Consider the following 27879-nt stretch of genomic DNA (forward strand, 5'->3'; position numbering starts at 1 on the left):
CGGGACGCAGGCGGCGGCGACGGCCGCGGCAGCAGCAGTAGTAGCGGTTACTAGGCTGCCCCCGGCGGACCATGGCCCTGGCCCAGCGTCCTTGGCCTCTTCTCACGGCGTCCCCGGGCAGCGTCGCAGCGAGGGGAGACTTCCGGGAAGGAACTGACATGCGACTGAGCGGCGGTCGGCGCGCTTAGCGCCGCGAACATGCGGCAGTCCCTGCGGGCGACCCCGGGCTGCGGAGAGGCGGCGGCGGCGGCGGCGGCTCGGGAGGGAAGGAGGCGCCGGCGGAGGTGGCGGCGGAGACGGCCGGCGCCTGGCGCGGAGCCCTAGGGAGGCTGCTTGGCGCGGCCTCGGGCCTCCTCGAAAAGGATGCTGTCCCGAAAGAAAACCAAAAACGAAGTGTCCAAGCCGGCCGAGGTGCAGGGGAAGTACGTGAAGAAGGAGACGTCGCCTCTGCTGCGGAGTGAGTGTCGGCAGCGGGACGCGCCCACACCTGGCCGGGCGGTCACGGGCAGCGGGGATCGGGCTGGGGCGCCCGGCGGGACTGCTCCGTCCACTTTGATCCTGGAAAGTAGTTTGTTTTTTTCTTGTGGTTGAATTGGTGTTTATTCATTGAAAGTCGGTGAGGAGTCTACAGTCCCTCGACTCCCCCTAAAAATAAACTTCCCTGCCTCCCATGACAGTGTTGATGTTTTGGAATACTGAAAAGACTGTAGGAAATAACTTGCTAATTCCCTCATGCCGTAGGAATAAAAATGATTAGACGGGGATATTTTTTCCTCTTCTAAATATGTCGAGATGTGCCTTTGTTTGCAAACACTGTGGGTGTCACTCGCCCGTGCCCCAAGTAGTGTAAACTCTTGGGACAGATTTCAGTCCTGCTGCAGGACTTGGATCTGAGAAAGGTAAAAAGCAGACCGTCGCTCTTTGTAGAGCTACCCAAAGCCTCATCACTCTTAGATCTCAGAGTCGGGGAGCCAAAATAATTTGTATTTTGGCCATATTCGTGAGATTACAAAAAGACAAACTTCTCAAAAATGATTTCTCTCATATCAGGAAAGTTACCAAGATCTTTTCTTTGTCTTACTTCTAATAGGGCATATTTTCCCCTCACCTGCTTTTCTTGTCAATTTAAATATTTAACTCATTTTTGGGCTGAGTTTCTTAGTGTTTAGGACGTTCTGTTCGTGAAGTAAGGAGTTAATCTTTCGGTGCTCATACTGCGTGCTGGGCTCTTTGTGTAATTTTCCTTCTTGGAAGCTGGTAGTAACCTTGTGATTTAAGCATTACCTCATATTGTAATTGGGAAAGCTGTTCATAAAGGTTCCTAGTATTTGCCCAAGATCACACAGAAAGGGGTGGAGAAGCATGCTTTTCCATTATGTCCACATCATTAGCCTTATAGATTTATTGTAGTAATTGTGCTTTCAACAAAATATATGAGATGGGTGTATCAATAACTTGAAAGTTGATTTTTAAACTTGTTTTTAACACCTTGGTTTTAAGTTGTACATGCTGTTACGCTTTTAGGTGTTTTTAAATGATAGTTTGCTGTAAATAAGGTTTATTAAACTTTACTTGAAATCATGGCATATGTCACATCATTTAAGCAAATAATGAAACTGTGTTTTGTTTCTGTCAAGTGTTAGCCTTATTTATTCCAATCTTAATTTGTTTCAGTGTTAACTTATGAAGCTTATTAATAGTGCCCTTATGTGTTGTTTATTTAATAAACTAATAAAATGGGTTCCATATCCAGTTTTCTTCATGTTTTAAAGGTATTTGCTTACCAAGAATGTCTAAGCTATTTTCACATTGTATTCAGTAGTGCTATTGTCCTGAAAGCCATTGTTCTGCCATTATCTTCTGTTTTGAATTGTAATTATTTATTCTTAAAGGAGCTATAATTTGAGGCTTGGTGTTTATGTTCTTCTTTCAAATAAGATCTTTTTAATTTTCATACCTAAATTTTTGACTTTCTAGTTTTCATTTACTAGTACTAGTTAATTCCAAGAGTAGAAACACAATTACTAACTATAAAATATTTTTCTTGTTTTGTTTTTTTTAATATTGGGGATTAAAGTCAGGGGCTCTTTGCCACTGAGTTACAGCCCCAAGCTTTTTTTTTTTTTTTTTTTTTTTGGAGACTGGGTCTCTAAGTTGATGGGACTGGCTTTGAACTTGGAATCATCCTACCTCAGCCTCCTGAGTCACTGAAATTACAGCCTAATTTTAAAATCTTTTAAAAGAAATTCAAATTATCTTTGAAATCGTGTTTGCCAAAAGAAGGAAGTTTGGCAGTTTCTAAAATGGAGTTTTAGAAACAAAACAGAGTATAGTCACACACACTGTTGACTGTATTCTGATTTGTTAAATTATTTTCTACTTTATGCATTACTTCATGAGTATTTCATTATTATTTAGTTCATAGATAAGCTTATTGACATTTCATCATATTATGTATGGTAGTGTGCAGAATACATTTGGTTCTGGCCAAGCTAACACATAGCATATACATGCAAATTATAAATTCACTTGGGTAGGAAAATAATAATCTTCCTCAATTTAAAACACCCAAGTACTATCTTAAATTAAAATTAAAATTTTGTTTCCTTAAGTCCATTGGTATTTTGATTTTTGAGTAGTAGATGTAAATGAACAGCTTTAGAAAAGTTTATTGAAATTGTAATTTTCCTCTTTTATTATAGATCTCATGCCTTCATTCATCCGGCATGGTCCAACAATTCCAAGACGAACTGATATCTGTCTTCCAGATTCAAGCTCTAATGCTTTTTCAGCTTCTGGAGATGGAGTAGTTTCAAGAAACCAGAGTTTTCTTAGAACTCCAATTCAAAGAACACCTCATGAAATAATGAGAAGAGAAAGCAACAGATTATCTGCACCTTCTTATCTTGCCAGGAGTTTAGCAGATGTACCTAGGGAGTATGGCTCATCTCAGTCATTTTTGACAGAAGTTAATTTTACTGTTGAAAATGGAGACTCTGGTTCCCGATATTATTACTCCGATAATTTTTTTGATGGTCAGAGAAGGCGTCCACTTGGAGATCGTGCACATGAAGACTACAGATATTATGAGTACAATCATGATCTCTTCCAAAGAATGCCACAGAATCAGGGGAGGCATGCTTCAGGTAACTTAATGTTATAGATACATATTAGTTTATACTGATACTATATTAGTTTATACTATATTAGTTTATGTATGCTTCAGGTAACTAATGTTATAGATCCTATATTAGTTTATATTGAAATTGACATTTCAATATAAAAGATGCTCTTCTGGATTTTCCTGGGAAGCCAACAAATAACTCTTAGAGGAGTTTTTTCCATTTCCCATTTTGTCAGTCTTAATTCTTGCTGCTTGCAAGTAGTTACCAAGCTATACTGAATGACAGAATTATTGTATCCATTTATTTTGTTTTATTTATTAAATACTTTTTTAGCTGTAGGTGGACTTTTATTTATTTTATATGTGGTGCTGAGAATTGAACCCAGGGCCTCACACATGCTAGGCAAGTGCTTTACCTGAGCTACAACCCAGCCCTGTGTCCATTTATTTTATTAATTGATCTTATATTAAGTTTATTAACTTGGTACTTATCTCAAGACCATCCAGACTATTAATATTCTTAAAACATGGAAAATTTAATGTGTCTGGTTGGGTCAAATTTAGATTTAGGTTTGGTAGAATAGGAAAGTTAGTTCTTTAGACAAGCAGGACTTAAACCTGGGAAAGGAAAAGAGGATAGGAAGAATTGAGTATGATGATAACATGGGCAACTACATTATTTCATGAGACCTAGCACTGTTTCTTTGAACATAATTTTTCATAACCCAGTAACTTCCCAAGTTGATCAGAAATACTTATTATCAAATGGTTAATTATGTGTCAAAAATCTATTTTTGTTCTTTTTGTAATGGGCAAAAAATATTAATCATAGAGTTAAGGAAAAATGCTACTTTTCTCAACTCCTGACTTCTTCGAGGATCAGAAGATATTGGGGAAATGTTAGTTCTATTTTACCCCTAAAGTACTGGATTACACAATATAAACTGATGCAAACAAAATTAAACTTTTCTCATCTGATTATTTTTTCCCTACCTAGTAAGTTGTAGTCTTTAAATTTGGCAGGATAAAGATAATTTGTGCAACAGATATATTTTTTTAACCTACATAACTTCAAATAAGCTGACTTAGTAGTTTGGAGTATGAGTACTTTTATTATAGGAAAAACTGTATTCACTTACATGTCTCTCATTTTCCTTAACCATCTTGGAGTACCTTATTTGGGGAAACAAAATCAGTATATACATAACAGTCACAGAAATGTTTATTGTTATATTTTGTGGTCCTGACTGATAGAGAGTCAGAAGAGAGATCAGTGTAGGCTGGAGTACTTTGAAGAATGATTCATAGAGGAGGTAAAGTTTAAACTGGGCTTTGGGCTTGGACTTTAGATAAATAGAGCAGAAGAAAGGGGTTGGGGTTGATGTAATTTGACTTTGTTTGAAGAAATAAAATGTAAGATGAAGATTTGTGGTCCCATAGCTTGCTTAGACTTGAGTCAAGCAGAAACCATTAATTGGTTCTTCAAAAAGACAAATGATTTTATGAAAGCAGTGTTTAAAAGATTAATTTTGCAACAATATTTAGCATGAATTAAGGTAGCTCCCTAGAGAAAAGAGAATTTAAGTACCAGTGTCAGTGGAGAGAAAGCAGATCTAGGATGCTTTTTGAAAGAAGAATGATCTTATGGGTTTGGGAGAAAGTAAATCATTAGAGTTTTGAAAATTGGTGAATGGTGAAATAGTTGGTAAGAGCAGCTTATTTTATGAAAGCTGAAAGGTTTTTCTGGGCATGCTGAAGTACTGTCGAGCCTGGATGAGTGTCTTTTGATTTTAAAGACTTAGGTTAAAGGATTAAGATAGTAGCATAGAAGAATTACAAGTTATTTGTAATATGCAGTTCTAAACCTCAGAAATAACTTGTTATCCAACTAAAATAAATTTAAGAAATAAAGCTCATTTATATTTTCTTTTAGAGTAGTAACTGCTTATTATAGAAAATTTACAAAATGCAGAAAAGTAAAGTATTCATTTACCAGAGATTCTTAGTTATTTTCTTTTCTTCATCTTTCTCCAGAAGAAATGCTTTAAAAAAAAAAAAAAGATTGTTGTGATTATACTCTGAATTGTTTTGTGTCCTTGGTTTTTACTTAAGTTGAATTTCTTAATGTTCTACATTTTTTATGGGTGCATTTAATAATAAATAATAATATATCACTATGGTTTATGTTCAGTGGTTAATATTTTGAGTAAATTAATGAGGACTTGCTTTGAACATTTGGAAAAGGGAAAAGTGGGGCACTGCCAAATTGGGACTTGGCTGCAGAGGAAGTTTGAGAGGGAAGAGTCAGATATGATTGGCATAGCACCTGACAACATAAGAGTTGCTTAAAAATATAAATGGTTGAATGAATGTATGAATCCAGAGGTTTCAACCCTGGAAACATAAGTTTTTGTTAGCTGAGGAGGAGCAGGTATAATAGGTGTGTTTATTCTTAATATATTTGTTGCTCTTTGCCCTCACCTTTCCATTTCTATAACTGCAAACATTACTAATAGTTCACAAAGGTTGAACATCCCTGTTTTAGTCACCTTTTACGTTGCTGTGACCAAAATACCTGACAAGAACAACTTACAGCAGGACAGATTTGTTTGGAGCTCATCTTTTCAGAGGTTTCAATCTGTAGAGGACTAACTCCATTGCTCTGGGCCCCAGGTAACACATCATAGGGGAAGGGCCCAGTGGAGGAAAGCTGTTCTGCTCTTGGCAGGGTCAGGAAGCAGAGAGAGCAGTAGTAGGGAGGAGGCTACAGAAAAGATACACCCTTCCAGGGCACAACCCCAGTGATCCACCTCCTCTAGTCATACCTCACATGCCTACAGTTACCACCTAGTCATTCAAACTAGGATGGAGTGATTAGGATATGGCTCTCATAATCCAGTCATTCACCTTGAACATTCCTGCATTAATACTGGACCTTTTGGGAATACTTCATATCCAAACTATAATACGAAAATTGGAAATACTCAGATATCTGAAATTTCTTAAACACAGACATGATGCCACATGTGTAAAACTTCTTCACTTAATCTCACTCTACAGGTGGCAATCGGACCTGCAGGTGCATTAAAAATATTGTATAAAATTACCTTCCAGCTGTGTGTATAACGTATGTCTGAAACATACATGAATTCTGTGTTTAGGCTTGGATTCCACCCTGAAATACCTCATTATGTGTATGCAAATATTCCAAAATCCCCACCTCACCCCCAAAAATTCAAAATTGGAAACACTTCTGGTTTCCTAAACATTTTTGATAAGGATACTCTACCTATAATACTTTTCTCCTTGAACGTTTCATATATAAGTATGAAGAATTAGTAACACAAGGTTAAAATATTGTTTTAAAATTCTGATTTATAAAATGCCATTGAGGAAATATTCTAAATCTTGGTGGATCCTCTCATAGGAACAATCTGACATGGTTTAAAGACAAATTTTAAAGCAACTTTATTTTGGACATAAAGTAAAGGTTAACTGGTTAAATTAAAGAATGTCATTTTAAAAATAAGATCTGATTTCATGGAATAGCCAGATCTGCTTTTAATGACAGTAGGCTTCTATGTTCTCATACTCCAGGCCCTTTAATATCATATTGCATTACAGAAAGTTGCAGCTATTTGAAGAATCTTTTGTAATAAAATATCCTCCTCTCCCCCCAAAAATTGTTTTTAAAGATAAACATTTATTATAGCAATCATACATTGCTTAAGAAACTTCATTTAATAACATTAATGTATATCAGGGCAGTATGGATTTAATCTGTTTTTTTTAAAAGAAAATAGTACTTTTTTGAAGGAATTCCTTAAGTTATGGGAAAAGATTAACAATTATTAATCAAACAGAAAAACCTACTATCTGTCTTTTCCAGAAGGGAAAAATCTGTTTATGAAACAATAACAGAACATTTTAAATTCATCTTGAAAAGATCTTAAAGTTATATTTTCAAGATTTAATCTGGTTAGGGCTCAAGGAATTTGAAGAGAAAGGAGAAAGTAAATTTGTGGGAGAGAAGGGCTGAGCTGTTGACAGTGTGTTTTTATAAGCAATAAAATTATTACTAATGTAATAAGCATAAGAAGAATGGAAAAATTGTTTTGAATGGCTTAATAATAGTAGTAATTTCTGCTCATAAGTTTTTACTTAGACTTGCAGGAAACGCCTTCTCTCAAAGGCGCAAATACATTTTCTTGTATTTAGCAGGGGCACAAAAACAAGTTGTATAGTATCTTAATGAGTTTTAGAGGGCTTGGGAATTCAACAATTAGCTGTGATATTTGACCTTTAATGTTCTTGGCCAACATGCCAATCTGGCACTTACAGTATGTGCCACAGGAAGGAATGCTGCTATTAACAGGAAGTCTTTAGTTGGAATACTAAAAGCTGATTGAATTTCTTTGTTTTGCACTTAAATAATTTAGTTCCATGCAATTTTAAATAAAAAATATTTTTTGAAGTTTTTTTTTTTAAATTTTAGATACGGGCAGATAATTCTTTTTTTTTTAGAGAGAGAGAGAGAGAGAATTTTTAATATTTATTTTTTAGTTTTCGGTGGACACAACATCTTTGTTTGTATGTGTTGCTGAGGATCGAACCCGGGCCGCATGCATGCCAGGCGAGCGCGCTACCGCTTGAGCCACATCCCCAGCCCATTTTTGAAGTTTTAAAGATCACAGAATTGTATTATTTTAAAAATCAGACTAAAAAGTATTAGGTTTACAAAATAGTGGATATATTTACTCTAGTAAACATGTAAATATGTAGTTAATCAGAATCATTTTTTGAGGAGAGGTTGACAATCTTTAGAGATACTTTATCTGTAATTACTTTGCAGAGGAACAGATAAAACAGTTTGGTTCAATACTGAGGTCTTTTTATCAACATCCTAATTGTAACACTGGCCATAATGTTTAGTAGTTATTAATGTGGACCTTGTGGAACTTCATTAGAGTTCCAGATTCCATTTTTTTTCTCTGTAGGTACTATAAAACTAGAATTTTTTTGACTTATTTATAAATGTAGGTCTCATAAGTATTTTTCTTCTTCTATGAGGTTAAGTTTTTTTGAAGGTATATTTCAGTGAAAGATTAATTAAGACAGTGCTTTCTTCAACTTTAGAAAATCATGTAATTAGCTTGCAGTGTTTTACTTTATATTAATGGAAAATGTTTGTGCAGCTATTTCCTGCAAATGGAAGCTATTTTGAGGATTATTTATAAATGCTCCTTAGTCTTTACTGGGATTAACTGAAATTGTAGAAACACTGATTTTTTTTTTCTTGTAGCACAGAAACAGAAGTTCTCATTTTTCTCTGCTGACTTAGTTCAAATTTGGAAGCTCACTTTTTCTGTTATTACTGTAATATTTTTTAACCTTTGTTGCTAAGATTACATGGTTAATAATAAGTTTTTCATTTGATCTTACATTATTTGTGTGGCATCTTTGGTAAAATAATTTACTTGAACCTTTGTTTCCTTGTCTGTAAATTGGTTGTAATAATATCACCTCACAGAGCTTTCATAGGTGGTGATGTATACATTGTATTGCATTGGTTCCAGAGACAAAGAATGACTGATTTCTCTTTTTGTGATATTAAGATTGATCATGGACACAAATAAACAAGCAAACAAAAAACATTGATCATGGGTTCAGATGTCAGTGGGATTAATCAATCTATCAAGAAGTTCTCCATCAGCCTTTTTCTTTCCAAGTATTTTTTTTTTAAAAGAGAGAGTGAGAGAGGAGAGAGAGAGAGAGAGAAGAGAATTTTTAATATTTATTTTTAGCTCTTGGCGGACACAACATCTTTGTTGGTATGTGGTGCTGAGGATCGAACCCGGGCCGCACGCATGCCAGGCGAGCGCGCTACTGCTTGAGCCACATCCCCAGCCCCCAAGTATTTTTTTTTTTTAGCTGTCAGTGGACCTTTTACTTTTATTTATATATGGTGCCAAGAATCAAACCAGGGCCTCACACATGCTAGACAAGCGCTCTACCACTGAGCCACAACCCCAGACCTTCATCAGTCTTTTTTTCTATGGCTGCCATTAGTGATAATTAACTAGATCCAGATTTCATTAGGAGCTAAAAATTGTGATTTTCAAATTCATGTATTTCTTCTGTATTAATGGAATTATATAATAATGAACTTCCATTTATCAATTATTTGGTTGCTGTTCATTTAGGAAAGATGAAACAAGCACTAGATCTTTCCATTCATTTACTATTTTCAGAATAATGAAATGGAACCCTAGCCACTTCTAGAGGTGATTAATGAGTTTTTATTTTCGGTGCCATTATGGACTCATGGATTTTTTTAATTTTAGTTCCGAGCTTTATTTGGATTTTGGATTTAACTAGTTTTTCATTAATATCCATTTTCTGTTCCAGGGTCTAATCCAAAATACCGCATTTCATTTAAATGTGATGCCTCCTTAGTCTTCTTGGGTTCTCTGCTAATTTCTCAGTCTTGTTTTTCATGACCTGGACAGTTTTGAAAAGAGTACATGTCAGATGTTTTGTAGGATGTTTCTTGAGTTGGATTTTGTATGATATTTTTCTCATAATTAGACTGAACTTAATAGTTTTTGGAAAGCATGCATATATCTTGTACAAGAAGGTACATGATACCCTTAATGACATTACTGGTAAGTTAACTTTTATCACTTAAAGTTTATCAGGCTTCTCTACTGTATAGTTACTATTTTCCACTTTCCATATTCTATTCTTTTGACAGGAGTAACCTACATAACTCTTAAGAGGGGTAGGTGGGTTGAGCTTTACCTCCTGGAATGGGGAATATGCAGAATTCTATGAATATCTACTTATTTTTCAGTGAAGAAGTTTTGTCTCTTATTTATTCTATGGTTCCTACCGTATAGACTCCCATGTATTATTATTTTTATGCTTTGGTTTATAATCTATTATTAAGTCATTTGCTTTATTGTGCAAATTGTTTCAACTCTGGCCATAAGGAATTCTTTCAGTATGGCTCTCCATCTTTTTTTTTTTTTTTAAGTAGTACCTTATTTTTTGATTACATGTTACTTTTTAATGTTGTGTTGTATTTTCCCTGCCATAAAACCTTGGATCAACCTAGGATCAGTCATTTCTCCAAAGTGAACTTTGGACTTTAAGTTTTGTTTTTCAATTAATTACTATGGTTATTGTTTTGATGTTTAAATTGTTCCTTCTTTGGCCACTGGAATCCATTCAGGGTTAGTTCCCATTGTTTGCACTTTGCTTTCTAATGTGAGTTTATGTTCGGGCTCATTTTATGTATTTCCTATGTCAGCTCTGGAACCAATCACTTATCCAAGGATCACTGGTTCCTTTTAGTAGGGAAATAGTATATGGGGATCACACACTTTTACTCTTTACTACTGGGTGGATTTTTGTTTCTAGACCTTTTTAATGGACATGTCTAGGAAATGTGTTTTTTGGAAACAATTTTATCATGAGTTTTTACTGTTGGGAATTTAAATTTAAGATTTCAATTTTTTACTTTTGCTTTCTTAAAAAACATTTTAATTGTCGTAAAATACGCATAAATAAAGTTTGTCATCTTAAGCATTTTTATATGTATAGTTCTATAGCAAGTATGTTCACATTGTGCTACCATACTTTTTACTTTTTTTCATACTGGAAATCATGGTTTCTCTGGACAAGTATAAAACCATTCATTTGCTTTATATTACGTAACTCATTTTTAAAATAGTACTATTAAGATAGTATTACTTTTAATACTATCTTAATAGTACTATTTTAATATTTTAAAATAGTATTATTATCATCATGACTGCTGAATAAAACAGAATTATTATTTCTATTATTTTTAGTTTAAGGTATTTCCCAGTCAGGAAGTACAATTATTGTGTTTAAAATTCACTTTGAATAATTTTGTCAAGTATGGCTAAGCCACTTGACATACACTTTGATTAGTTTGTTTCATTTTATTTTCCTACTGAAGGGATTGCTGCTTCTAAATTTTGATTTAATTTTGTTTATAGGACATCTAGAAGATTCCAGAACCAAAGCTATAAAACAAATTCATTTAGAAAATTACTTCTGTCCCTGTCCCCTTCTGCTTTGTTTGTTCCCTTCCTCCCCCATAAATAAGCATTTTCATTAATTTTGTTGTATCCTTCCATTGTAACATTTTATGAGAATAATTACAAATCTGTCTTTATTTATACTCATCCTCCTTTTATATATATTGCTAGTTATCTGTTGCTGTTTAACATGTCATTCCCAATCTCAGTGGCACAACAAACATTTATCATTTCAATTTATGTGGGTCAGTATGTAAAAAGTATCTTAGCTGGGTAATTCTGACTCAGGTCTCATGAAGTTGCAGTTCAGATGTCAGCTGGGGCTGTAGTTGTCTGAAGTCTTTGCCAGGACTGTAAGATTAATATAAGGCTATTAACAGGAGGCGTCAGCTCTGGTTCAAGGCTTCATTCAGTTCCTCAGTGCATGGGCTTTTCTTGACAGCTGGCTTCCCCCAGAATGAGTAATCGAACAAAGAGCAAGTGATCTTGACCAGGACAGAAGCTGCAGGGTATTTTATATCCTAATATCATAAGTCACATGCCATCCTTTCTGCCATAAACTATTGCTCACACCAACAAGGGGTGAATGAATATTAGGGGGACAGGGATCCTGGGCCAAGGGCCACTCTATGGACTACATACCACATATGTATAAGCTAGTATGTAAGGCAGATTCTTTTTTCACATAGTATTTCCTGAATATTACTCTTGGGCAGTAAAAAGAAATCATCATCATTCATTTTTAATGCACAATATAGTATTCTTGTCTGGTCCTTGAATATAATCACAATCACCCAGTATCCTAATGGTTGAGACTTAGATTATTTTTAGCCTTACATTACTATAGATAATGCTCCAATGACTAGCCTTATGCATTTGCTATTTTTGTGTGCTTTGTATTTAAGTGAATACACAGTTTTTAAAACCACCTGCCAATAACCTTATATATAACCTGCCAATAAACTTAGGTATCCTCCTTTAGAATCTTAGAATTTGAATTGAAGCTTTCGCCTTAATTTTAAAGTTTTTTTCTGAATTATTTTTTGCTATTAGTGTTTTCATATACATAGCAATATGGTTGACAGACACACTACAATTCTAATCTGGGCAAGGTATCCTTACTTGTTAACATATTTAGGATTGCCAGTATAATTTCAGAACATATGAAAAATGTTTCTTTTTCTATTCCTTTGCCTTAGTTTCTAGCCAAGCATAATTTTAAGAACTCCTCAAAGTTAGCTGGAAACCTTTGGACAAACAGATGTTTTGTTCTAGAATGATAGTCTTTCATACCTGAATGATAACCCACCCAATCTTTTCTTATTTTGAATTTTCAGATGTATTCTAAATTTGGCAGTTGGAGCCTTGTGTGGCTTTTGACATTTTCTGTTGACACACTAAATTTTCATTTGAGTGCTATATCTTTGTATTGTTTAAGGACAAGTATCTAAATTTATATTAAAATTCTGTCTAGGCTATAAACATTATAAATAAGTAGGAGTAACAGTAGAATGAACTGGAAACTGTCTTCTTCTCCTTCTTCTCTTACCACTACCACCATTGATTAAACCCAGGGGTTTGTACATATGCTAATGTAAGTACTTCATCACTGAGCTATGTTCATAGCTTTTTGTATTTTGTGTTTAGACTGGGTCTTGCTCAGTTTCTCAGGCTGGCTTTAACCTTGAAATCTTCCAGTCTCAGCTTCTCTAGTAGATGCAGATGGGGTAGATTTGTGTGTGTGTGTGTGTGTGTGTGTGTGTGTGTGTGTAAAATCAAGTGATCGTATTTGTGCAGGTCTATTTCTAAGCTCTCTATTCACTGGTCTGTGTATATTACCTCCCCTAATACCACATTGTCTTCATTACTAGAGGTTATTTTTTTAAACAGTTACTGTATACTATATTCCATAAACACTGTTCTAAGGACTTGAATGTGTCTCTGAATAAAACTAGGCTTCCTATCCTGTGGATCTTTTTCTTGAGATCAGAAAAATGATAGTCACTGTGGGATTCTTGAAGGATAAGGAAGAAGATCAAAATTATTTAATAATTGTACAGGTTAAAGTGATTTTTAAAAGGTAAAATACAGTAAGTAGAATCTGGAAATTATAAATTGCCATAGGGTAGTAAGAGTGAGTTTCATTGAGACTTTTTGTTTTGGTGGTACTGGGAATTGAAGTCAGAGATGCTCTACCACTGACCTATATCCCCAGCCCTTTATATTCTTTAAAAAAAAATTATATAGTTGTGTCTGGATAGAATGCTTTTATTTTATTTATTTTTATATGGTGCTAAAGATCAAACCCAGTGCCTCACACATGCTAGAAAAGTGCTACTGAGCTGTAGCCCCAGCCCATATTTTTTATTTTGAGACAGGGTCTTGCTAAGTTGCCCAGGTTGGCCTTGAACCTGTAATCCTTCTGCCTTAGCCTCCCAGATTGCTGGGTTACAGGCAAATGCTACCACATCTGGTGGTCATGGAAACATTTAAGAAAAGACCTGAAGAGCATGAATGAGTGAGCCAAGCAGCTCTCTGAAGGAAAAATGTTCTAGGAAGAATGAACAGTATCTACCATGTTTGAGAAGAGCAAGGAGGTGGGTATAAAATGGGAGTTCATAACCCACTTGATTCTAATGTATGAAATATGATATGTCAAGAGCTTTGTAATGTTGTGAACAACCAATAAAAAAAAAAAGAAAAAAAGGAAAAAAATAGCAGCTTATGTTGGGCTGGAGATGTGGCTCAAGCGGTAGGGCGCTCGCCTGGCATGTGTGCGGCCCAGGTTCGATCCTCAGCACCACATACAAACAAAGATGTTGTGTCCGCCGAAAACTAAAAAAAAAAAAAAAAAAAAAAAAAATTAAAATTCTCTCTCTCTCTGTCTCTCTTCTCTCTCTCTCTTTAAAAAAAAAATAGCAGCTTATGTCAAAGAAGGAATGGAAATCTGATCAACAGTAGACATGAGATATCATTAGAAATAACTTTTACCAAGAAATGATAACAGTAAAGATAACTTGTACACAGACTCAAGGAAAAACTTACTGAGCACAGCCTCTGTCACTAATCTTACAGATTAAGATACTGAATTTTAACATGTATAGATTTATGTAATGCCAGCACAGTGAGTATATGAACATTTTCATCACTCCAAAAAATTTCCTTATGCTGCCTCTTTGTAATTCACTTCTACCCTCACCTTTAGCTTCTAGCGGCCAGTCTTCTGTCCTAGTACATAGTCTTGCCTTTATAAGAGTCTCCCTTATATCTGTTCTTTTGAAGGATATGTAAATTGTTTCCACTTTTATGCAATTATAAGAGCAGTCACTGAAAACATCCACATGTGGGTTTTTGTATAAAGGTGCATTTTCATTTCTCTATAGTAAATATTTAGTAATGACATTACTGTATTATATAACAGACTTTATAAGAAGTTTATAAAAGTGACTAAGCTGTTTTCTAGAGTGATTGTAACATTTTGCATTCCCACCAGCAGTGCATCAGAACCTGTCAGTTTTGTTTGGCTATTCTCATAGGTGTATACTGTCATCTTATTGTGGTTTTAATTTGCATTTCCCTGGTGTCTGAGCATTTTTCCTGTGCTAATTTACCATCTATATGTCTTCTGTGGTGACGTGCCTGTCAAAATCTTTTGCCCATTTTTTAAAATATTGAGTTGTTTTCAAGTTGAGGGTTTTTCCCCCTCCTTTCAATGCTAGAGTTCAAACCCAGGGCCTTGTGCATGCAAAACACTCTACCACCCAGCCCTTCATGTTGAATTTTGAGAGTCTTTCTGTAGTCTAAGATCTTTTGTGTAATGTATGATTTGCAGTATTTTCTCCCAGTTTATAGTTTGATTTTCCTAACAATGTCTTTTTCAGATGTCTGAGCATTTTTAATTTTGATGAAGTCCAGAGTGTCAGTATTTTTCCTTTATGGATTAAGCTTTTAGTGTCATGGTTCAGAATTCATTGCCTAAGGTCAGAAAGATTTATCTTATTTTTTTTTTAATTTTTAAAATTCATTCTTTTTAGATATGCATGACAGTAAAGTGTATTTTGACATATTATACATATGGAGTAATCTTGGTTTATCTTCTAATAGTTTTTTCATTTAGATATATGATTCATTTTGAGTTAGTTTTTGTATAATTCGGGAGGTATGGATTGTGATGAGTACTTTTACATATGAATGTCCTGTTGTTCCAATATCTTTTTTTGGGGGGAAAAAATGCCCTTCCTCTGTGAAGTTGCTTTTTTACCTTTTCAAAAAGTCAGTTGACCTTGTATATGTGGGTATGTTCCTGGATTTTTCATCTTGTTCCATCAATCTATTTGTCTGTTCTGTTGTCAGGAGAACACTGCCTGGATTACTGCATTGTATTTATTTATTGGGCAGTGCAGAGGATCAGCATTATTCTTAATTATTTCAAACCAAACCCAAAGTGAGTAGAAGGAGAGAAGTGATAAATAAATAGAGACCAGAAGAATAATACAAAGAATCAATGAAACAAAGAATTGGTTATTTGAAAAAGTCAAAACTGACAAATCTTTAGCTAAGGTAATCAAAAGATAAAGAATACCCAAATAAATGAAACTAGAGTGAAAAGGGAGACATTGCAACAGATACTACAACTGAAATTCAAAGGATCACATAGGTATTTTTGTGATCAAAATACCTGTCATAAACAACTTAGAGGAAGAACAGTTTATTTTGGCTCACAGTTGCATAGATTTCAGTCCATGTTCAGCCACTCCATTACTTTAGGCCTGAGGTGATGCAGAACGTCTGTCCACCTGCTGGCAGCCATGAAGGAGAGGGATAGTGCCGCACGCAGTCTGGCTGGGCAAAATAACGGGAGGGGGGGCGGGGTTGACAAGCAACTTGTGAAGGTCGATAGAGCGGGAGCCGCTTTATTACGGGACAGAGAAGTATATATACCCAACTAATTACACATCATTAGATAACTTAATTAACATCATTAGATACAGCAGTCAGTCATTAAGGAATCCTCATCATCCTAATGGCTCGTTGGCGTTACTTCACAAACCACTCCCTCTGGCAAAGTGCCAGGCACCATCTTGACTTCTTTATGGACCCTAACAGGAGAGAGAGAGAGAAGGGGAAAAAATAACCTTCCAGGGCACACACCCAGTGATGGACTTCTTCCAGTTAGATATCTCCTGCAGTTTGTACTACCTCCTCATATTGCCATCAGATTATGAATCTATCAATGGATTAATCCACTTATGAGGTCAGAACCCATGACCAATCACATTCCCATAGACAAAGGCCCCACTTCTTAACATTGCTGCATTGGGGATCAAACCTTAAACACATGAGCCTTTGGAGAACACTCCAAATCCAAACCATAACAGGTGCAGAATAGAGATCCCAGAAATGAACCAGCTAACTAATTCTTGATTTTATCATTTAATTTCACATTTTATTCTCATTGTTGGTAGAGAAAGGAAGAAATTATCAGTTACAGAACTGTATTATTCTGTTGTTTTTCAGACAGAATTAGGATCCAGATTCTAATTGTTTTAATTGAGGATATGGATCAGAGTCAGAAAAGGTCAACCACAGCTGTTTTGGATTGGGCGCTCCTGTGAAAATGGAAGAAGCAGGATGGGGATTGCCCTTGGAGAGTTCATGTTCTAGGGCTCCCATCCAGGTACCTGAGGATCTCCATGAAGGTCACAGGAGCTCTTCAAAGGGAATGGGGATGTCACAGTCCTGTGTATGGTACTCAGGAAGTGGGAGGTCAGCATCATCTTTACAAAAAGGACCTGAGAGGCCCTGTTGTCCTTTTATCTATATCCTAGGTCCTGTGTAGCTCCTCTCCATAAGGACAAGGCAGTGGTTCATTCTTTGGTCTTGTTGGCTTCATGGATAGTCTGGGATAGATCCTACAAACTTATTAGTGTAGGGGAATATTTTTTCCAACTCTTCTTTATACCGCTCTGATTAAGAAACTGAGCAGTTGCTTTTGACACTACAAGATTTTTATCCCTCACTCTGAGGTACATTTCACATTCAGGAAATTCCCATTCTTATATAAATTATGCTCCATTTTTGTATAAATATGTCAAAATATGCTCTACATGTGTATCTAAAAAGATCAATAAAATTAAAAAAAAAATGCCAACTCCTGCAGGAAACTCCAGATTTCCTGGTCACTTCACATTTTAACTAGCCTGAGAGCTTTCCTGGTTCCTGTTCCCCCCCACCCCTCCTTTAGTACCTGGGTATTTCTGGAAATTTCATTCTAAAGTGCTGCTTTCTCCATTTTTATTCCTGAGTTCTCCTGGGATTCTTTTCACTGCAGTCACAGGGCCTGTTTTGAGGTTCACAGAGAATTAGAACTTATTTTGCCTTAATGGAAACCAGGCGATTCAAGAGGTACTTGAGTATTGAAATATGTTCACTCCTCTCAGCTTCTGGCAGTCTGTCTAGCCGACTGATTCTTGACAGAGGTACCAAAAACATACATTGGAGAGGAAGCCTTATCAACAAATGGTGCTAGGTATCCACGTGTAGAAGATTGAAACTAGACCGATCTATTATCTACAAAAATCAACTCAAAATGAATCAAAGACCTTAATCTAAGACCTGAAAATTTGAAACTACTAGAAGAAAACAGGGGAAACACTTCAAGATAGTAGCATAGGCAGTGTTTTCCTGGATAGGACTCCAGCATCTCAGGGAACAAAAGCAAGGATTGACAAATGAGAGTACATCAAATTTAAAAGCTTCTGCACTGCAAAGGAAACAACAGAGCAAAGGAGTTTATAGTAGGAGAAAATATTTTCCAGCTTTTCATCTGATAAGAGGGTTAATATTCAGAATTTATAAAAGAACTAAAAGAAAAAAATCTTAAGAAAACACGTATCTAATCATAAAGAAAATGGGCAAATGACTTGAATAGACCTTTTCAAGAAAAGTACAAATGGCCCATAAATATCTGAGAAACACTTGTTAGATATCAGTGAAATGCAAATCAAAACTACATTGAATTTTCATTTTGCCCCAGCTAGAATGGCTCTCTGTCTGTCTGTCTATCTATGCATCTCTCTATGCTGGTGAGAATGTGGAGAAAAGGAATCCTTATAAACTGGTGATGGGAAGGTAAATTAATACAGCCCTTAGGAGAACAGTGTGGAGGTTCCTCAAAAAATTGAAAATAGAGTTGCCTACCATGTAATCAAGCTGTACTGTTCCTGGGTATATATCTGGAGGAAATGAAAGCATACCAAAAGATATTTGCTCACCCTTGTTTATTTCCAGTACTGTTTACAATAGCCAAAATATGGAATTAGCTGAAGTGCTTGTCAGCAGATGAATGGATAAAGAAAATATGGTGTATATATCCAATGGAGTATTACTGAACCATAAAGAGGAATGTAATCCTGTCATTTGCAAGAAAATAGATGGTACTGGGGGATAACATGTCAAGTGAAATGAGCCAGTCACAGAAGGACATGTGTCTTATGTTTTCTCTCATGTGGTAACTTTAAAAAAAAAACATACTGATGATCTGAAAATAGAAGAGGGACTATTGGAGGACTTGACTAGGAAGTAGGGGGACAGGAAAAGGATAGAAAGAAGAGGTAGGTATCATCAATGCATAATATGTGTATTTTGTGGAAATGTCACAGTGAAACATAAATTTGCATAATTAATATGTTAATTATATTACACAATTATTTTGACTATTCTGGTTCTTTTATCTTTTGGTATACATTTTAAAGCCCATTTGTCTATTGTCTACCTATGTGTGCAAAAATTCCTTTGATTTTAATTGGAATTATCTTGAACATAAAGATTATTTCCAGAGAATTGACATCTTAATTGTCTTGAATTTTCCAATCCATTAACATAATGGGTCTTCTTGTCATTTCTTTTGTCAATGCTTTTATAGTTTTCAGCACATCCTGCATGTTTTGTTAATTTTTTTGTAAATATTTGATTTTGGTACCATGATTGATAAAGAAAATATGGTATATATACCTGATGGAGTGTTATTGAATCATAAAGAAAAATATAATCCTGTCAATTTGCAAGAAAATAGATTGTATCCAAGGATACCATATTAAGTGAAAATGCTCGCCAGCCACAATAGATGTGAGACATTTAGTCCATTTTTGGAGCCACTTGTTACTTTGATAAGCTTCCTTAATAATTCTAGGGCACAGCCTGATTATTTAAGAAATTATAAACTGGGAATGACTTTATAAGTTTTTTTTTTTTTTTGCTGGAATGTCAAATATTAAATGAGAAAAGATTTTCCTTTCTTTGCTTTTGCTTTTGCAGTCTGTGTACTTAGTAGCTTCTTCACTACTAGTTAAATTTTCATAAGGCCTGATAATGGAAGCCTCAAACTGAAAAACCACACTAACGTCAAAGTCTAGTTCCTCCCTCATTTTGTAATTAAATAATGATATTGGCTAGTTTTATGAAAAACTTTATAATGTCATAATCATAAATTTTAACTGAAGAGATAATTTAATAACTGTTCTTTTCCTTTTTCCCATCAGGTATTGGGAGAGTTGCTGCTACATCTTTAGGAAATTTAACTAACCATGGGTCTGAAGATTTACCCCTTCCTCCTGGCTGGTCTGTGGACTGGACAATGAGAGGGAGAAAATATTATATCGATCATAATACAAACACAACTCATTGGAGCCATCCTCTTGAACGAGAAGGACTTCCTCCTGGATGGGAACGAGTTGAGTCATCAGAATTTGGAACTTATTATGTAGATCACACAAATAAAAAGGCTCAGTACAGACATCCTTGTGCTCCTAGGTAGAGTATCAATTTTATTTTCAACTTTTTGTTTTCAGATTGTCTTGTGTTAGTTTTTGGACTTACAGTTTCATCAGAGGTAGGTATCCTGAAACTTGAGATTTAAGTCCTTATTTCTCAAAATTTGTGATAATTTTCTGTGAACTTATTTTAGTGATGAATGACTTTTATAATTTAAAAAGTACTTTTTGTACTCAAAAAGATGCTCAGTGTTCTTGTAATCAGATTGTTTTAATATGCCAGGATGTTTTTTTTAGATAGTCAGAAGTTGACATAAATAAGTAAAACATCTTTATAAATTCCTGTAAATAATTCATACCTACCTCTACCTCCTTAATCAAAATATTTTTGAATTTTATTCAATTTCAGACATGATTTTATGTAGTGTTGCTTACTGTTCCCAATTAAGAAAGTGAAAATTGAGACTGGACTAAATGTCTCAGATCTATTTAATCAATATAGCTAATTATTCTATTTTGTCTGATACTGGGATTACCAGTCAATTGATTTGTTGCCACCGTTTTAGCCTTGTGCTAATACTGCAGCCAGTTATCACATGAGCACTTGAAATGTGATTAATCCCAATTGAGATGTGCTGTAAGTGTAAAATACACACTGGTTTCAAAGTACATATAAAGCTAGTAGTAGTTTAGTAATGAAGTGGCAAGTATTTCTCCTTAACTATATTTATAGAACTTCAAGAGCTGAGTCATAAGATTAAAAATGGGTAAAATGTCACCAGCATGTTGATAAATGTTACCTAGTATCATCTTGGATAATACAGGTTTTTGGTTATAGTACTACATTTGTGATTTTTTTTAAGAATCCTTAAAATCATTATGAAAATATATTTTAGTGGTATCACAGAGAAGGCTAAAGTTTATCATTGATTCGGCTTTGAAAATCTTTTTTTCCTGTGATTCTCTTTAGTGGCATTTGGTCGGTTTTTTGAATGACAGGTTGTTCTCCCTTCAAAAGAACCAAACCTGGGCTGGAGTTGTGGCTCAGTAGTAGAGCGCTTGCCTACTCAGCACCACATAAAAATAAATAAAAAAGTTATGTCCATCTACAACTGAAAAAATATATTTAAAAAAGAAAGGAAAAAAGAACCAAACCTGTCATTACCCTTTGCTATCACTAGGTGGCTGAGATATTTGTGGCCCAAATAACCACATTTGAGAGTCTACTTTTCTCTTCATCGGCATTATCCTTACAATATTATAAAATTTTTATGGTTGTCAAAGCATTTTCACAATTAATTAATTTGCTTCTTCCAGAATCTCTGAAGAAAACAGGAGGAAATAAACACTTCTTTCAGATTACATAATAAGTAGTTATAGCAATTTGATTTCTTCTGAATCCTCAGTAGAGCTCTTGGTTGACATTAGCTCATTTAATCTGAGAATAATCATGTGTGGTATGAATTTATTATTTCACTTTTACAAATATAGTAAGCTGGAGCTTAGAGAAGTGAAGCAGTTTTGCCCACATTAATGACTCATAGTGGTCAAGCTGAAGTTTTAAAAACAAGTATATTTGACTTCAGAGCCTCAATTTTTCCCTACTGCCAACTTGCAGTGTCAGTGAATGTTTCCCTTTGAACCTACTCATGGAAGAAAAGTTGTAAATTTCAGTGCCATTTTGCACATTGTCTTTAAATTGTTAACCACAGTGTGGTGTCTTATTTTAATCCTGGTTTAGAAGCTATGACCCTTTCTGATATACACATAAATTTTTATGTTTGGAGGAAGACTTTTTAAGTCCATGATTTAAAATATGTTCTAGTCAATTTAAACTCCTATTCCTTCTCTTAAATTGATATTGTATCTGCCCCTGCTATACTACATTTCCCATTGCTTCCCCTTCCCTCTTTTCAATCAACTGGAGGAAGTAAATCATTTTTTATTTGTAGAGAAGCTATCAACTGTTCCAATATAAATTTACAACTAATTACAAGTTATTAGAGAAATGTATGATTCTAGTTTTAAACCTTTATGTAAAGGCTATAGTTTATCCAATTTTTTTGTAACCTCCTTTGACACTGTCCTTGAAAAGATTAAATATCAGCCAGAAGACATACCCTAAAACTAGCAACACTCCCAATTTTCAAAGGAAGATGGATTTTTCTTCCTCATGGTAAAGAAAAGTTAGTATGGTAAAGAAAGCCATTCTTTGAAAGTAGTCAGTTTGGGCAAGAAGCACACTGAAATATGCAAAATTATTCTTTGTTCTTTATAATTTCTTGCTTAGTTTTAGGATTTGTATCTTGATGAATGTTAATTCTGTTTTCTTAGTGTACCTCGGTATGATCAACCCCCTCCTGTCACTTACCAGCCACAGCCAACTGAAAGAAATCAGTCTCTTCTGGTACCTGCAAATCCTTATCATACTGCAGAAATTCCTGACTGGCTTCAGGTTTATGCACGAGCCCCTGTGAAGTAAGTGAATATATAGCACAGATTTTTTTAAAACATTATTTTATAGAAGGACACACAATATCTTTGTTTATTTTATTAATGTGTTTTTTATGTGGTGCTGATGCTTGAACACAGTGCCTCACATAAGCACTTTACCACTGAGCCCCAGCCCCCAGCAGAGATTTTTTTTTTTAGGGGTCTCTGAGCTCTTTAACACAAGGAGTGCCATATTTTCTCTTAATAATATTGGGTCTATAAACATCATTTTATTTGAAGAAAGGATAGCAAGAGCTTACAAAACTTGAAAATCATTGATTAGAAATACTAGTTCTTCAGACATTTATTGAATCTTCAGTTCTTTGTGTGAAGACTTCTATTAGGGATACAATAAGAAGCTTATGTTCTCATAGGAGATTAATTTGTAAAGTGATGCAGTACTTGTGATAAAAGTAAGGACCCAGGTAATTGGTAAGTATATGGTTGAAACAAAGTAGGATATTCTGGGAGGTTAGGATTTTTTGTTAGGAATTATTAATTTATTTCAAATAAATAAATAAAATCTTAAACTACATGAATAACAAAAGTTATAGGAGACAACTTATATGCAAGTGTCTTCATGTAGGCTAATTGAATATTTCTTGTAGTATCTCTCCAATTTATGTCCACAGGAGTTTCTGATTAAAGAGAACATAAAGTTTTCTATAAAGATAACATTATCTACTAGTAAATTTGCGTATCTCAAGTAATTGAATAAAATTGGGAGGCCAAGAAAATATATTTACCTTGTGGTTTTGCATATTGTGTTCTTGTTGTTCCTGATACACATACCTGAATTGGACAGAAATGTATTCCAAAGTGTCAAGCATAGGATGTGGCTCATACTATTCAGTATATGCTTCTTTTCACTTTTTAAAAAGCCTTATTATTTTTTTTAATTAGATAGACAATTCTTTTGGATTAAAATGGTAAATCAGTTATCAAAGAACCATTGGATAGGACATATTATAAATGGTTACTAAAAGCTGGGCTTGGTGTTGCATGCTTGTAATCCCAGCAACTCTGGAAGCTGAGGCAGGAACATTACAAGTTCAAGGCCAGCCTCAGCAACTAAGTGAGGCCTTAAGCAACTTGGTGAGTCCCTGTCTTAAATAAAAAGGACTAGGAGCATGGCTCAGTGGCAGAGTACTTCTAGGTCCAATCCTTAGTACCCGCCCCCCCCCAAAAAAAAGTTACTAAAAATAAATTTGCTAGAAATTGCAGTCAGAGCTTCCTGTTATGTCTATGCTACAATAGTTTGAGAAAAATAACTTTAATATCATATACCAATATGATATTATGTGACTTGCTTTAGTTTATGTTCTTTGTCTAGTCTTAAAGGATATTAACATTTAAAACTACTACTCTAAAGCTTTTTGGTTCGTAGTTGTCTGCTTTTCTCAACTTTTTTGGACATTAAATACTTTTGCAAAAGATAAAAAGCCTTTTTAGGTTTGTTTGTTTTTTCATCTTTAAAATGAGAACATTTAATTAGAGTGTTGTCTCTGGATCTCAAAGTATAGTAATTGGTTGCATAGTTCAATCTCAGCATATGATTCACCTATATTGAAAAAGACCTAAAGATACATGTAAATAAATTTTTCAAGAGTTCTTTACCATATTGTGGAGTCTTCTACCTTCTACTTGTTTTCTCATTTTTGAAAACTGTTTATTCTTTCTTGAGTTTTTCAATAGTAGGTTTTGCATTGAATTCCTCAGGAATTCTTAGCTAATGATGGTTTCTCTTCATTCCTCCTGTGTTTGTTCCTTGTATGCTGTTGTGAACATAATTCCTCTACTAGATCTATTAACTTTAGTAACAAACATGACTTTGCCCCTTTTTGTGCATTATCATTTGCAAGCACAGTGTGGTCTGAAATATCCTTAAGTTGCTGACAGTTAACTCTGAATAAACTTACAAATACCACAGAATGCATTTTTCAGAGAAAAATTACATAGCTATCTCTTTGAAATTGATGTTCATGGTTTAATATTAGTATTAGAATAATGGATACTTAAATGAGCATTCTTTTAAGTTGAAGTGAAATATCTAGTTTTCTCCCTTTCCTAAAAAATAGTTTATTTAGAGCTGGGTGTGGTGCATGCACCTGTAGTCCCAGCTACTCTAGATACTGAAGCAAGAGGATTGCTAGAGCTCAAGAGTTCAAGACCAACCTGGGCAACTTGTTGGAAACCTGACTCAAAAAGAAAGGAAAAAAAATATTGTTTTTAAATAGGAAGTTGATAACTCATTTATCTTATAAAGTTTATTGTTTGTTTAGTTATAATGTAGTTAATGTTTATAAAAGACTAGTTTATTGCAATAAATACATGTTTATGCACGTGTTGTGAATATTATGTTTTAAAACAGATATGACCACATTCTGAAATGGGAACTCTTCCAGCTGGCTGACCTGGATACATACCAGGGAATGCTAAAGTTGCTCTTCATGAAAGAACTGGAACAGATTGTTAAAATGTATGAAGCTTATAGACAGGCTCTTCTCACTGAGCTTGAAAACCGCAAGCAGAGACAGCAGTGGTATGCCCAGCAACATGGCAAGAATTTTTAAGTTAACCTTTTAAGAATAAAATTTTATTTTTATAAGGGCTTTAAAATATTTTCACAGTTGAAAAAACTGCAAACAAGTACTTTGGTTAATAAAGGCAGCTTTTGGGAAGTTCTAATTTTACATATATTTTGTTATTAGAAATTTTCTTTTATTGAACAAAAGAAATGAATTTATTATTTTAAGAGTCAACATGATATGCTTTCAAATATTGCATATTAGGAAATTGCTTTGAATAATCTTGATGGAGAAATATGCAGAAAAAAATGTTGTTACCATCGGATATTTAAAAGGAAATGATCACTTGGTAACTCCTTATAGCAGCAGTATCTTTCTTTAAGAAACTATGCAGTATTTTAAAAAGATGTTTATTGCTTTAGTGTGGAATGTTGTCCGAGTTGGATGATTTAAATTTTACCATGGTATAGTTCAAAATATAAAATAAGATTTGGAATCTTTATTGTGATAAATTCTGTATATGGCACCCCCCCACACACACATAGCTAAATGTAAGGAACCCTTTTGAAGCATGTTGACAAAAATCTTTTCAGGAATAAATTTAAGCAAGAAGCCTTAGCCTATGTGGGGAAGGTATGTGCATCCCTCAAAAGTTGCTACTTGGTTTCAGCCAGAGCTCTTAATTGGATTTAGCATGGCTCTGATGAGACAGTGCAGGGTTCCAGATAGCATAGTGCACTGCCTTCTGACAGACTGGGTTAAGCTGCCAAAAATGACAATCAGGGATTCAATAAGAAATCTTAGTCATTAAACCAATTTTATATTACCTTTTTTATCTTCTAAGTGTTTGTTACAAAACTTTATATATTTCCCTCCCATTTTCCTCCTGGTTTAATAGTTAAGACATTGTTCATAATTAGCACAGTAATTTGATTATAGACGAATTTATGATACTTCTAGCCTGTAAATCTCTAGAATTCTGTGAATTTCATAGCTCTTTAGATACCTGTATTGTAAATATGTAAATATATTTTTAGTTTAGATAGTCTTCCAAAACACAAGCACTCCTAGTTAGATATCAGTTTGAGTTATTGATAAAATGTTAAGTGTTTGATTTTATATAACAAGCTTATTAAATATATTTTTGTGGAAACTAAATGTGTGGTGTTTGAATCCATATTTTAGACATAAATATGATTGGTTTTTCCAATCAGAAGATCCATACTTCAAAGAAGCAATATAATGAAAGGTGTGTTGAAAAATTTAAAAAGTATGGCAAGTGGAATTTTATTAATAAGAAAAGATAATTTACTGAGCTGTTATCAAATTTTTCCGATATGTAAGCTGATATATCTTATGAACTTATGCAACCTCCTATCTTAATTATTTCTTGTCACTTAGCCACTTATAAGACAAAGTCTGTTTTGGACTTTGTAGATAAGAGCCATGCAGGATTCCTGGCTGCCCAACCTTGTAGGAATCCTAGCTGCTGCTCCCACACAGGACACCCAGCCACTGCCCACGCACAGAACCTCCAGCTGCGACTCTCGTGTGGACCCCCATCTGCCAACATGGGGCTCCCCCATCGCCTCTGTCTTGGGACACTGTAACCACTTCCATAGTCCCCTACATGCGATAGCCTGTACCTGGGAACAACAGGGTCTGGAGACAGCCGCCAACACTGAACGCCACAAAGCTGCATCTCTGAACATGCAGCCTAACACCACTGCCAGGCCCCACCCAACCCAACACCTTATCATTGAAAGCAGCTGCTTTCATCTTGGGACACCTTTGTCAACATCTTTAATTGGGGCAACTCCCAGCTTGGGACACCGGCAGGGGATTAGAAGCAAAATCAAGGTACCTATAGTTACCACAACTTCCTCCTCCTCCTGGCAGCAGCTAACCTAGTACAGTGTTTGCAGCTACATGGCTGTCTATAGCTCGCAAAACCTGGTCTTGAACTGCCCAATACAAAACAGCTCTCTGCGACAGGTGCGCAGCCCCCAGTGCATAGCCCACAAGACCACCAGTGAGAAAGGTTCCTGATTGATTGGGAAATAGAAGGGGAGGAGGTGAGTGAGATACTGTTTAGAGACTAAATTAGAGACCAGGAATTGTGAGATCTACAGGTGATATAAGGAGATAAGACCAGGTGCCCACATCACACAAGCGGGCCCCAAAGGAGATCCTTGGGGTGCAGTCTCCCATTGGGGACTGGCAAGTACTATATCCCACCTTCGGGAGCGCAGCTCCCTAGACCAAACCTCCCACCCTAATGCTGTCCTTCACCTGAGGGTGGAGATACCAGCAAACAACAAACAACCCCACCTATTGGATGAGAAGGGAAGCAGGAAAGACTGATCTCCCAACAAAAACAAACTTGTATCTTCCTTTGAGGACTTTTTTTTCCCTCTTTTTCTTCTCCCACCTTTACATCCCCGACATTTGTGAAACCAAGTACTTTTCATGAATTAGGCTACTGAGGAATGAATAGTATATTATGGTTGTGCTGTATATTCTTTTATCTCCTATTTTTACATTTTTTATTTTTCTTAATTTTTGTATTTGTTTTCTGTACTTTATTGTCTTCTCATTTGTCTCCCCAAAATCACTCTTTTCTCCTACTACTAACCAACATCTTTAGATTCCACTTTCATACTTCCTAAGATCTAACAACTCTGTATCCTCACCTCCTGCCCCCTCAACACCACATCCTACACATCACTCCCAGTTCTTTTTCCACCATCAGAAACTGTAGACCCTTTTGCAAACCTACTGTTTATATTGTAGATAATAATTGAACTCTCCATTTCTATATATTGTGACAAAACCATAAATGTCTTAATAGCAGCTATTTGGTTTAAGGCTACATATTGTTTGTATTAGAACCT

At 35.2% G+C, this 27879-nt stretch overlaps 1 protein-coding gene across 2 annotated transcripts; it reads left to right on the plus strand.

Moving 5' to 3' along the window:
- Positions 1 to 26143, plus strand: SAV1 (salvador family WW domain containing protein 1; the record flags this gene model as incomplete). Of its 2 annotated transcripts, XM_081289984.1 has the most annotated exons (5): positions 5 to 457; positions 2703 to 3146; positions 19734 to 20004; positions 22299 to 22442; positions 24829 to 26143. In XM_081289984.1, exons 1-5 carry the CDS (start codon positions 364 to 366, stop codon positions 25028 to 25030), a joined length of 1155 nt encoding a protein of 384 aa, XP_081146110.1. In that variant the 5' UTR covers positions 5 to 363. The 2 variants fall into 2 exon arrangements, with proteins under 2 accessions (XP_081146111.1, XP_081146110.1); XM_081289985.1 differs by lacking the exons at positions 19734 to 20004; positions 24829 to 26143 and having other exon boundaries at positions 1 to 457; positions 22299 to 22441.
- Between the last annotated feature and the right edge of the window lie 1736 nt (positions 26144 to 27879).

This window comes from Spermophilus citellus, assembly GCF_964194105.1.
Source record: "Spermophilus citellus genome assembly, chromosome: 4".
Classification (NCBI taxonomy): domain Eukaryota; kingdom Metazoa; phylum Chordata; class Mammalia; order Rodentia; family Sciuridae; genus Spermophilus; species Spermophilus citellus.